Source organism: Muntiacus reevesi, chromosome 1 (genome assembly GCF_963930625.1).
Source record: "Muntiacus reevesi chromosome 1, mMunRee1.1, whole genome shotgun sequence".
NCBI classification, from domain to species: Eukaryota; Metazoa; Chordata; class Mammalia; order Artiodactyla; family Cervidae; genus Muntiacus; species Muntiacus reevesi.
In genome coordinates, this window is record NC_089249.1 from 283,613,722 (window position 1) to 283,624,182 (window position 10,461).

Below are 10,461 nucleotides of genomic sequence, written 5' to 3' on the forward strand. Positions count from 1 at the left end.
ACAGGACTTTCGTATTTGTCCAAGGTGGGCTGAGATACGCAACTGAGAGGTATCCTAAAGTCACGATTCCCTGAACGATGGAAAGATTTTCCTTGAGTTAAACAGTGGTTTGGACACAATTGTTCTTTTCTACTTGAGGCCTCGGCCCGCTGGCCTCATTACTCTGTACAGCCTTCCTTTTTGTCACGTGATTAATCCAAACAACTTAATTGCATCTTCCTCTCAGCCAGGAAAATCCCTTGTTAAAATGTTAGTGACTTCATTGTCCTCTATTTCTCTCTATGTAACTAGATTTCTGAGTAGAAACTATCAATCAGGTTAACTGAAAATCGTGTCAAAGAAAATATTATGCGACCCTCATCAAACGATCATCCACTTTTCCTGCACGAGTTCTAATACTAAAGCTAGGGATTCGTTTGGTCTTGCATAAAAATACACTGAGAAACCTAACAGAATTCCGAAATTCTGGCCTGGCAAGTGTCATCAAGGAAATGTTTCCAAGAAAAAGAAATGTTCAAGCAATATTTATCCATGAGCTGTGGCTATGCATAAGTGGTGAGGTGGTAGTTGCCAGATGAAGCAAGTTATTTGTGTTTTCACATAACGTGAAAGGCGTACTATGAAGAGAAATTATTATATAAATATGATGTACTCAATAAAAATGGAAATTGGCTTGAATTATACTTCAAGTTGGTCTAATATTGTGATTGATTATCTTGACTGTAACAGAACTGAGTCTTACAGAGTTAAGGCGTTCTAAAGCAGTCTATAGGTTGCCATGGAAACTCACCAAAATATATTCCGACACTACTTGGGGGCATTTCCGTTGCACCAATTGACAAGTGCTTGATAGAGAAAGGCTGTTCAGTCAGTGGCTTACCAAAGTAGTTTTGGATTGGACCTCAGAAGAAAAGATAATTATTAATAAGAATGTATATGTTACTTGCATTTTTCAAACTATTTAAGACACTCAAGTTTGATATTCTTCAAAAACTTATGAAGTAGGTCAATACTATGACTGCCTTCTTTATTTAGCTGAGAAAACATGAAAAAAATAGAATTATGTGGCTAGAAAGCATTTTCAGGCCATGGTCCTTAGGCAAGATTATAATTAAGTCATCACAAATAAACCATCCAGCATTTTATTCTGAGAAATTTCTAGCTTATTCACAACATCCTAATTAAAAAGAATTTTCCTTAATTAGTCAGTCTATATCTTTCCAAGTAAAATGTAAGCACATTTGTTAGCAACAATAAAGATAAATAATAGAATTTCCATGTACTAAGCACTGTGCATATGTTAAATAATCTGCTAAACTCTTCCTCCATTATAGTATGTTTGCCTTACAGAGTTCTGTGAAGCAGGCCTTGTTACTGCCATTTATGGAAGCGAAATCAGTCACAGATAGGGTAACTAATTTGCCCAAGTTCACTATTAAGTGAAAGAAGCAAATTTGAAACCAGATCTGATAGGCTCCTAAGCCTCCTGAGAATTTAATCATTTTGCCCCACTTCCTGTTGCCATTTTATACTTGCATCCAACACGCACTTGCTCTGCATTGCACAGTTACAGACAACACATACATAACATCTTTTGAAAGAGCAGTGGGCTAAAAATAAAGGTCCTGGGGTTAGAGAGCGCTGGGTTCAAACTCAGACAGAAACCAGTTTGTACTTACTGCTCTCTGGTTATGGGAAGGATTTCAGAAGAGTAAATAATGAGGTCAGCCTTGGGGCTTAGTGTAGGGACTCAGAACAGGTGAATGGTCAACCCATCCTCCCCAACTCTCACATCCCCTAGGCCACCCTTGACCCTTCAAGCAGTAAGCCAGCCCAACATGCAAAGTCATTCACGCGCTCACTCCTTCACTGAGCAACGCCGACTGAAGTCTTACCGCTGGACACTGCTCTGGGCCCTGCTGATGCGACATGCACCAGCTCAGCTCACACTCCAGCTCTTCCAGGGCCGTTTCCCTGCTAGAAGCTTCCCAGGGCTCCACCCCACCTGCCGGATAATATTTGCATCCATCATCAGGGAGCACTGAGTCATTCCTGACTAGGACTCTGGAATGCAGAGATTTACAATAAAGCCCATCACCGACTCAATGGACATGAGTTTGGGTAAACTCCAGGAGTTAGTGATGGACAGGGAGGCCTGGCGTGCTGTGGTCCATGGGGTTGCAGAGAGTCGGACACGACTGAGCGACTGGACTGAACTGGACTGAACCATGAAGTCTGGGGCACCCGGAATGTTGGGAGGAGGTAGGCAGGACAGGAGAGCGCCAGAAGGAAGGCAGGCGTCTGCAGGGCCCGGCAGGACCGCGGGCTGGATTGAGGACGTGGACTTCCGGCCCCAGCAGTGAGCTCCACAAGCCCTGCCCTCCCAGCCGGGGCCCCCTACACCCACGCCAGCGCCAAGGGGAAGGACGGCGCCATGCACCCTCACCTGCGCCCCTAGACCCGACCGAGGCCCGCACACAGGAACAGGGTCATAGACCTTCCGACACAACGGTCCTAAGATCTGTGCAAACTTAAGTTTCTAAGTCCAGCTTGGGTCAGATTTTTCTCTTTTGGAAATGAGGTCATCTTGCAACACCAAATATGGCCCAGAGAGATGCAGCATTGACTACAGCTTGGTCAAAATAAAGACTCCCAGGTCTCACCCAGAACAACTGACTCAGAGTCTGCGTTCTAACAAGATCCTCAAGTGATATATATGCACATTAATGTCTGAGATGTGCTGGCCCAGATCATGTTTATAACTGATAATAATTTTAAGACAAAATATAAGGAACTCTAGAACATTACACTCCAGCCGTGCCCACTGTTTTCCATAAATATCAGGGGATAAATACAAGGTTGGGGCCTCCCGTAAGCTGCCACAGGATAGATTCTGAAATCCTGTAAACCTCCTTGGAAATATTGGCACCCGAGAGGGAAGGACTTTATAGCTCCTGACAAAGTTAGGAGGCTGTAGACAGAACATATTGCATTTGTCAACCTGGAAACATTAAAGAAAGTTTGTTCTTTTGTGCAATCATTTAGCAATAAGGTAAGGCTTGCCAGCTAGATTTATTGGGATATTGGATTTTATGTTTCTTGTATCGAATAATATTTTTTACATTGTTTATGTCTAAATAAATCTGTCTTCTATTTTACATTGCCCTGTTGTATTCTGCCTACAGATAAAGGGTTCAGGGAGCATAATTTGCTCTGCCCTTGGGACATGCAGCCGTACATTAAAACCCAGTCACGTGGTGACTGCAGCAGAGAATTTCAATGTGCTCTGAAAAGTTGCACAGAAATAGTGAAGGAATAAACCTCAATGAGAAGATGTGGTTTCTGATCTTGTCTATCTAGTCTGTGCCTGGCAGACACTGATTATCAGCAATATTCACATCCAAAGATGATAATTTTAAAGTAAAATGTAAATGCGCTAAAAACCGCACTTACGATCTAATCCTCGAAGCAGCTGCTTTGTGACATCCGTGGCTGTATGACCATCAGTCTATGGTTTTGACTTTTTTTTTTTTTTTGGTATATATACAAGAATTGAACCAGTAAGCAACTGTGAACATTAAAAAAAATATGATTAGATTAGAGTTTTAAAATTACTTAGAATATTGCAAAAGAAGTCATGACTATTGTGAGGCAAATTTAATGTAGGTCCTTCTTTGTGCTCATAAAAGAAATAGAAATATGCTCTCATCGTGAACAGACAGGATAAAATATGTCCATTTGTGTTACAGTCTTTATCCGTTAGTCTGCTTTATGATTTGATTTCATGTTTTCATTGTTCCAAAGCAATTTTCCAGATTGAATCTTAAAAGGATTATAAACCACAGAAGTCATTTTAAATTCCACATGGACGTAACGCACCTCCTGCAATTCTGAGCGTTTGTCTTTTAAATTTTATTAAAAATTTTATTGACACTTTCCCTTTCACTTGTTTCTTACAATCCATTTTGTGTAAAAAACTGTCAAACATGGACGGCTGTCTTATTTATGTGTTTAAAAATATATGCCAATCAGCATAATTTCAAACATCAAATATGCTAGGGTTTTTTATTTTTTCTATATTAAAATATTCCCCCAAATTGAAATCATTTGGTGATGCAACAGAAATAAATAAAAGCTTAAGTTCAGAAAATGGTGTCTAGAGGATTTTTTTTTGCTCCAAAGTCTCCTTCTGAGGAGAGGATGGATGTGTCTTTCCTTTCTGTTCTAAAGTTGAGCTACTGTTGACAGCACTGGGGAATTTAACGGATCAGTCTTCTTGGGCCCCTCTGCAAGACAGTCTGTGTGTGAACTGGAAGGGGAAAGCTGAAGAGTAATGAATTCTTCCATCTGGAGAAATAAGGGCAGGTATAATTGTTTTTCAACAGACCTAGGACATTTAAGCAAGTTGGCCAAGAGGGCCACTAATTTTTAAACTAAAAGCTTAGCCTCTTCAAGATAAAATGAATAGCCAGTATTTCCGCCAACTCTCCTCTCCAGAATCCAGGCACAGGAATTCACGCCGCAGTTACCCTCCTATTCTGACCGTGTCCGAGGCCCCAGTAGGAGTCCAGCCCATGGCTGGGGGCTCAGCCGTGCCCAGGCGGCGGGTGGGCTTTCCAGAGGAATGCAGGAGCCTCAGGGGACTAACTGCATCGTGAAGCATGGACATTGTGAAGAAGCGCAGCGGACAGAACCTGCACGCGGAGGACTTCGCGGAGTCCGCCCTGGGCGCACACGTGGCGCTGCAGACAGTCTCGCAGGAGACGGCGCGCGGGCTCGATCGGGCCTGTCCTCTTGCCGTTCCGACAGCGGCCTCCACCCCTGTCTCTTCCGGAGGTTTACCCGAGGCCCGAGGAGGAGTCAGCCCTCGGGAGGATGCGGGAGCCGCGCCTCCGGCCGCGGAGCCGAGGAGCACCCGAACGGGAGCAGGGCACCTTCCTCCCTCCAGGTGAGCGGGTGTTGGAGGACGCTGGTGGGCAAAGCGGAACACTGGCCGGGAGTTCAAGGCAGCAGCAAGCTGGGTCTCTTTTAAAGGCAGCTTTTTGAATGCTTTATTTTGAATGTCTTATTTGAATTATTTATTGGCTGTGCTGGGTCCTCGTGGTTGCTCAGGCTTTTCTGCAGCTGCCTTGCGCAAGCCTCTCATGGCGATGGCTCCACGTGCGGGGCTCAGCGGATGTGGTGCACAGCGCAGCTGCCTCGGGCACGCGGGGTCTTCCCGGACCAGGAGTCGAACCCGCGTCACTTGCACTGGCAGGCAGATTCTCTACCACCGCGCCACTAGGGAAGCCCAAGGTACGTCTCTGCGGTGGCCAAGGGTCCACGGAGCCAGTGTCAGAGGCAGAAGAGGCCCGCGGAGCTTCTGTCTCATTTTAGAGCAGTAGATTTACATGTCTTACTTGCTAGTTGTTGAACACAAAAATGGAGTAAAGCCAGATATTCAGTCTTCACTCTGCAGTTCTCAAAGCCAATATCTTATGTAGGGAAAAGGTGGGCTAGTCCACTGTGGATTCTGTTACCCTTGGGGGAAAAAATCTTTCGGGAATAGTGTTAGTTTATTTGTGACTTTATTGGTCTCTATTCAGCCTTTGGTGCAGAAGACAGCAGATGGTTTTTAGGTATGATGTACAAACTTGATTATTGACACAACACCTGCATATTCACACTGGTCTGAGAGTCAGCTGTGATAATGACCTGCTATATGAAACAAAAATTTCCAGGAGAGGGAAATACACTGTGTTCTGTTCTCCTGTCTCACCTTCTTTTTAATTTTTAAACACCATGTTTGCATGGATTCTTGCAGCCCGTGTAAGAGAGTGCACTTCTCTGATCTTGACAGCAGACAGTTTCCAAATTGATAGCCCAGCTGTCTGACACAAGCCAGAAGCGGGCTTTTGTTCTGTCTTGGACTGGATCGTCCCAGTTTTTCCAGCCCCTCTGATGGACACTGTCCTCAGCAGTGCTACTCGTTGTTCAGTTGCAAGTCACATCCAGCTCTCTGAGACCTTACGGACTGCAGGAGGCCAGGCTTCCCCGCCCTTCACTGTCTCCCGGAGTGTGCTCAAACTCATGTCCCTTGAGATGGTGATGCTGTTTAACCATCTCCTCCTCTGCCACCAGCGCGTCTAATGGTACCCAAATAAGTCCCAGCAGACTTTACAACGGAGGTGAGGCTGTCTAGGACGTGATTACGCAATAAGTGTTTTTATTTGATAAAGAGTCTCTATCAAATAAGCAAAAATCAGAGCTTATTTCCTACTTTGAACTTGTACCTACTAATACATGCATTGTTTTTCTCAGATACTAGAGACATTTTTTCTGCTTTAAAAATAAAACTTAAAATTAGAGCAGTTGTAGGAGTAACCTTTTTGCTATGTTTTCACAAAAGATAAGATTTTTCTAAAAATATGGAAAGCACAGTCAAAATATTGAACTCACTACTCATGTTCTTATACTCCCACAGTATTCCACATGTGTTCACCCCTTAAATTTGCCCTTTCTCCACAGGACAGAACTGAGGGCACTCCTTTGCACATGCCTGGTGTGGATGGTGAGGGGACCAAACTCAGGTCTCTGCTAGGATGGGCAACTGCCTCCAGCTGGTCACACCGCACCGCCACCCCACTGCCCGGACACCAGTTGATGCTGGTGCTCGCCAGCATCGCAGCCCCAGGACCACCGGGAGGCCAGCCTCTGTGCACGTGGGAGGGGATGAAAAGTGCTGTTCATCCACAATTAGACGCTCAGGGGGCCGTGTGGTTGGTATCTCCTGCACAGTTAGGAGACTTGAGGTTGCCCTGCTTTAAAGGCGGGCTTTAAGAGGAAGCCAGTTCACTTAATGTAAGAAAGTCATTCTTCACCAATTAGCAATGATCTCATTTTGTTTAATGTTCGAGGACAAGATTGTGAATATTTTCCAGGAAGCAGAATCATCTCCTACAGAGTTTCCATGGTAGAAGCCGTAAGAATAGACATCAATCTCACTGCCCAACTCCCAGAGGCACCATCGTGCTGCAGCCTTTTCCAAGGGAGATGGCTCTCAAAAAAGGACCTTAGTATAGGTAGCATTTTAGAGCCAGGATGAGAAGGATCTTAGAGCTTATCTGGTCTTATCCCTTATTTTACATCTGAAGAAACTGAAGTAGTATAGATGATCAAATAAAGTAATTCATGTAGATTGCTTAACATCCTAACATCTGCTTAACCAATATTAGCTATTATTATATTGGCCTGCTGTTTGCTCTCTCTTTAAATATATATCCTTAAGAATACATATATCATGGACCTTTTTTGGATCTATTTCATTTACTTATATGAAAGCATCACCATTTTCTAAAGTAGTTCTTAACTGATGAGCATTTATGTTATTTCTGATGTTTTAAATTTCAAACAGTGTGTGATGAGCATCCTTACAGAGGTATCTTTCCATACCCATGTATTATTTCTGCAGGCTAGATACCTAGAGGTGGGATCCTTAATGTGTGTACTTGAGGTTTAAAAATTATTGCCAGATATTTCTCTAGGCCTATTCTATTACCTTCTATTCCATCAACCATGTGTAGGAAGAATTCCCCACAACCTTACTTGCACTGGATATAGTCAGTCAGCCATTTAAACTTTTTTTTCCAATCCAGAGGTTAAAAAAATAATGTGGTTTTAATTTGTATTTCTACCATTATTACTGAGATTGAGGCTCTTTCCATGTATTGCACAGTGCATTTTCCCGTGTGTTTCCTACCACACCCTTTGCTTATTTTTCTGAGGTGTGGACGGAGGAGCCTGGTGGGCTGCAGCCCACAGGGTCACAAAGGGTCAGACACAACTGAAGACTGAGCAGAAGCTCATACACCCTTTCCTTATTCGTCTGCAGCAGCGATGTACTCAGTAAGCAGGTGTCGGGTGCCCTTATGTGCCGAATGCCCTCGGAATGGGGATGGGCCAGGAACAGTGTCTATGTACAGTGAACACGGTGTATGCACCGGACAAGGCTCGGTGACTCAGAGAAGCGCTGTGAGCTCAGAACTGCTGCCGTTCCCGCCGCGGGCTGGGTGCCCCTGCCGTCCCACCGTGGGCTCGGTGCCTCTGCCGTCCCCCGCGGGCTCGGTGCCCCTGCCGTCCCCGCCGCGGGCTCGGTGCCCCTGCCGTCCCCGCCGTGGGCTCGGTGCCCCTGCCGTCCCCCGCGGGCTCGGTGCCCCTGCCGTCCCCGCCGCGGGCTCGGTGCCCCAGCCGTCCCCGCCGCGGGCTCGGTGCCCCAGCCGTCCCCGCCGCGGCCTCGGTGCCCCTGCCGTCCCCGCCGCGGCCTCGGTGCCCCAGCCGTCCCCCGCGGGCTCGGTGCCCCAGCCGTCCCCCGCGGGCTCGGTGCCCCAGCCGTCCCCGCCGCGGGCTCGGTGCCCCTGCCGTCCCCGCCGCGGGCTCGGTGCCCCAGCCGTCCCCCGCGGGCTCGGTGCCCCAGCCGTCCCCGCCGCGGGCTCGGTGCCCCTGCCGTCCCCGCCGCGGGCTCGGTGCCCCAGCCGTCCCCCGCGGGCTCGGTGCCCCAGCCGTCCCCGCCGCGGGCTCGGTGCCCCTGCCGTCCCCGCCGCGGGCTCACTGCCCCTGCCGTCCCCGCCGCGGGCTCAGACCTGCTGCCATCCCCGCCGCGGGCTCACTGCCCCTTCCGTCCCCGCCGCGGGCTCGGTGCCCCTGCCGTCCCCGCCGCGGGCTCGGTGCCCCAGCCGTCCCCGCCGCGGGCTCGGTGCCCCAGCCGTCCCCGCCGCGGGCTCACTGCCCCTGCCGTCCCCGCCGCGGGCTCACTGCCCCTGCCGTCCCCGCCGCGGGCTCGGTGCCCCTGCCGTCCCCGCCGCGGGCTCACTGCCCCTGCCGTCCCCGCCGCGGGCTCGGTGCCCCTGCCGTCCCCGCCGCGGGCTCGGTGCCCCTGCCGTCCCCGCCGCGGGCTCGGTGCCCCAGCCGTCCCCCGCGGGCTCGGTGCCCCTGCCGTCCCCGCCGCGGGCTCAGACCTGCTGCCATCCCCGCCGCGGGCTCACTGCCCCTTCCGTCCCCGCCGCGGGCTCGGTGCCCCTTCCGTCCCCGCCGCGGGCTCGGTGCCCCTGCCATCCCCGCTGTGCCGTTACCCTGAGACATGAAGAGGCTGCAGGACGTGCCCAGGGCCACGCAGCTTGTGAAGAGCAGAACCAGAGAGCCTGCCCAGACCTGGGGCGCTCTCCTCACGGTCCTGGGAACTCTGGGCGCAGACAGACTCAGGAACGTAAGCAGGGGTGGTTGCTTGAAGGAAACGTTCTCCACGGGAAGGGCCCCAGTTTGAAACTGATGCTGAGGGCCATGAGGGAGTGAAGCTGAGCACAGCCCAGATGAAAACATTAGCTGCTTGTTAACAATGGCCACAAATACCTCCCAGTTGCGCTGGTTGAGCAGTTTGGGGGGAATTCTTGGAATATTTTTCGCAAAGATGTAAATCAAAAAATTATATCATCATATCTATCAGTTATTTTCATTTATGGTTTCCAGATTTTGTTTCTTAGAAGAGCATCTACCAAATTCAGATTTTAAAAATTTACCTAATTTCATTTTGATACTTTGTTACTTTTTTATGCATAGATATTTAATTCATATGGCATTTATTTGGGGGCTGACTCCAGAGAAACCAAATAAACCTTTTTCTAAGTAGAAATGTGTTCCATCTCATTCATTGCCTTTATTACTTGTAGTTGCTAAGTTATTTGCTGCTTAAAGAATTTAAGGTTGAAAAAAAAGCACTGATAAAAAATTCTACCTCAAAGGGTTTTGATATTGCAGTTTCTTTGAGAAAATTTTAATATGTCTTTCTACAGTTGGGCATACGACTGAGTACATGTAGGAAAATCTAGAAATCAGCAACCAGTTGATTTCTTCTGGGGCCAATATGTTGAAGAGAAAGAATTTGGACTTTGGAATCAGACAACTTGAGTCCCTTGGACTGCAAGGAGATCCAACCAGTCCATCCTAAAGGAGATCAGTCCTGAATATTCATTGGAAGGACTGATGCTGAAGCTGAAACTCCAGTACTTTGGTCACCTGATGTGAGAGCTGCCTCATCTGAAAAGACCCTGATGCTGAGAGGGATTGGAGGCAGGAGGAGAAGGGGACGACAGAGGATGAGACAGCTGGATGGCATCATTGACTTGATGGACATGGGTTTGGGTGGACTCCAGGAGTTGGTGATGGGCAGGGAGGCCTGGCATGCTGCAGTCCATGGGGTTGCAGAGTCAGACATGACTGAGCGACTGAAAAGGACTGAACTGAACTTGAGTTTAAATCCTGGCTACAGAAGCCTGGAACACTGCAGTTCGTGTGGTGGCAAAGAGTCAGACACAGCTTAGCGACTGAACAACATCACTTATTGGCCAAAGGACGCTTAGAGATTATTTACCCTTTGTGTGCATGTCTGCTCAGTCGCCTCCATCGTGTCTGACTCTCTGTGACCCCTTG

The 10,461-nt window shown here is 48.1% G+C and overlaps 1 protein-coding gene across 1 annotated transcript; it reads left to right on the forward strand.

Annotated features, from left to right (window-relative positions):
* Nucleotides 1–4,661: 4,661 nt before the first annotated feature.
* LOC136158716 (nascent polypeptide-associated complex subunit alpha, muscle-specific form-like) lies at nucleotides 4,662–9,327 on the forward strand. The gene is made up of 4 exons (XM_065920536.1): nucleotides 4,662–4,948; nucleotides 5,139–5,295; nucleotides 6,508–6,718; nucleotides 7,871–9,327. The coding sequence occupies exons 1-4, from the start codon at nucleotides 4,662–4,664 to the stop codon at nucleotides 9,325–9,327; spliced, it is 2,112 nt and encodes a 703-aa protein (XP_065776608.1).
* The last annotated feature ends 1,134 nt before the right edge of the window (nucleotides 9,328–10,461 follow it).

Coding starts and splice junctions, on each gene's coding strand:
- LOC136158716 (XM_065920536.1), top strand. CDS start 4,662: ATGGACATTGTGAAGAAGCGCAGCGGACAGAACCTGCACGCGGAGGAC. Junction 4,949..5,138: donor GGGCACCTTCCTCCCTCCAG/GTGAGCGGGTGT, acceptor GCCTTGCGCAAG/CCTCTCATGGCGATGGCTCC. Junction 5,296..6,507: donor CGCCACTAGGGAAGCCCAAG/GTACGTCTCTGC, acceptor CTTTCTCCACAG/GACAGAACTGAGGGCACTCC.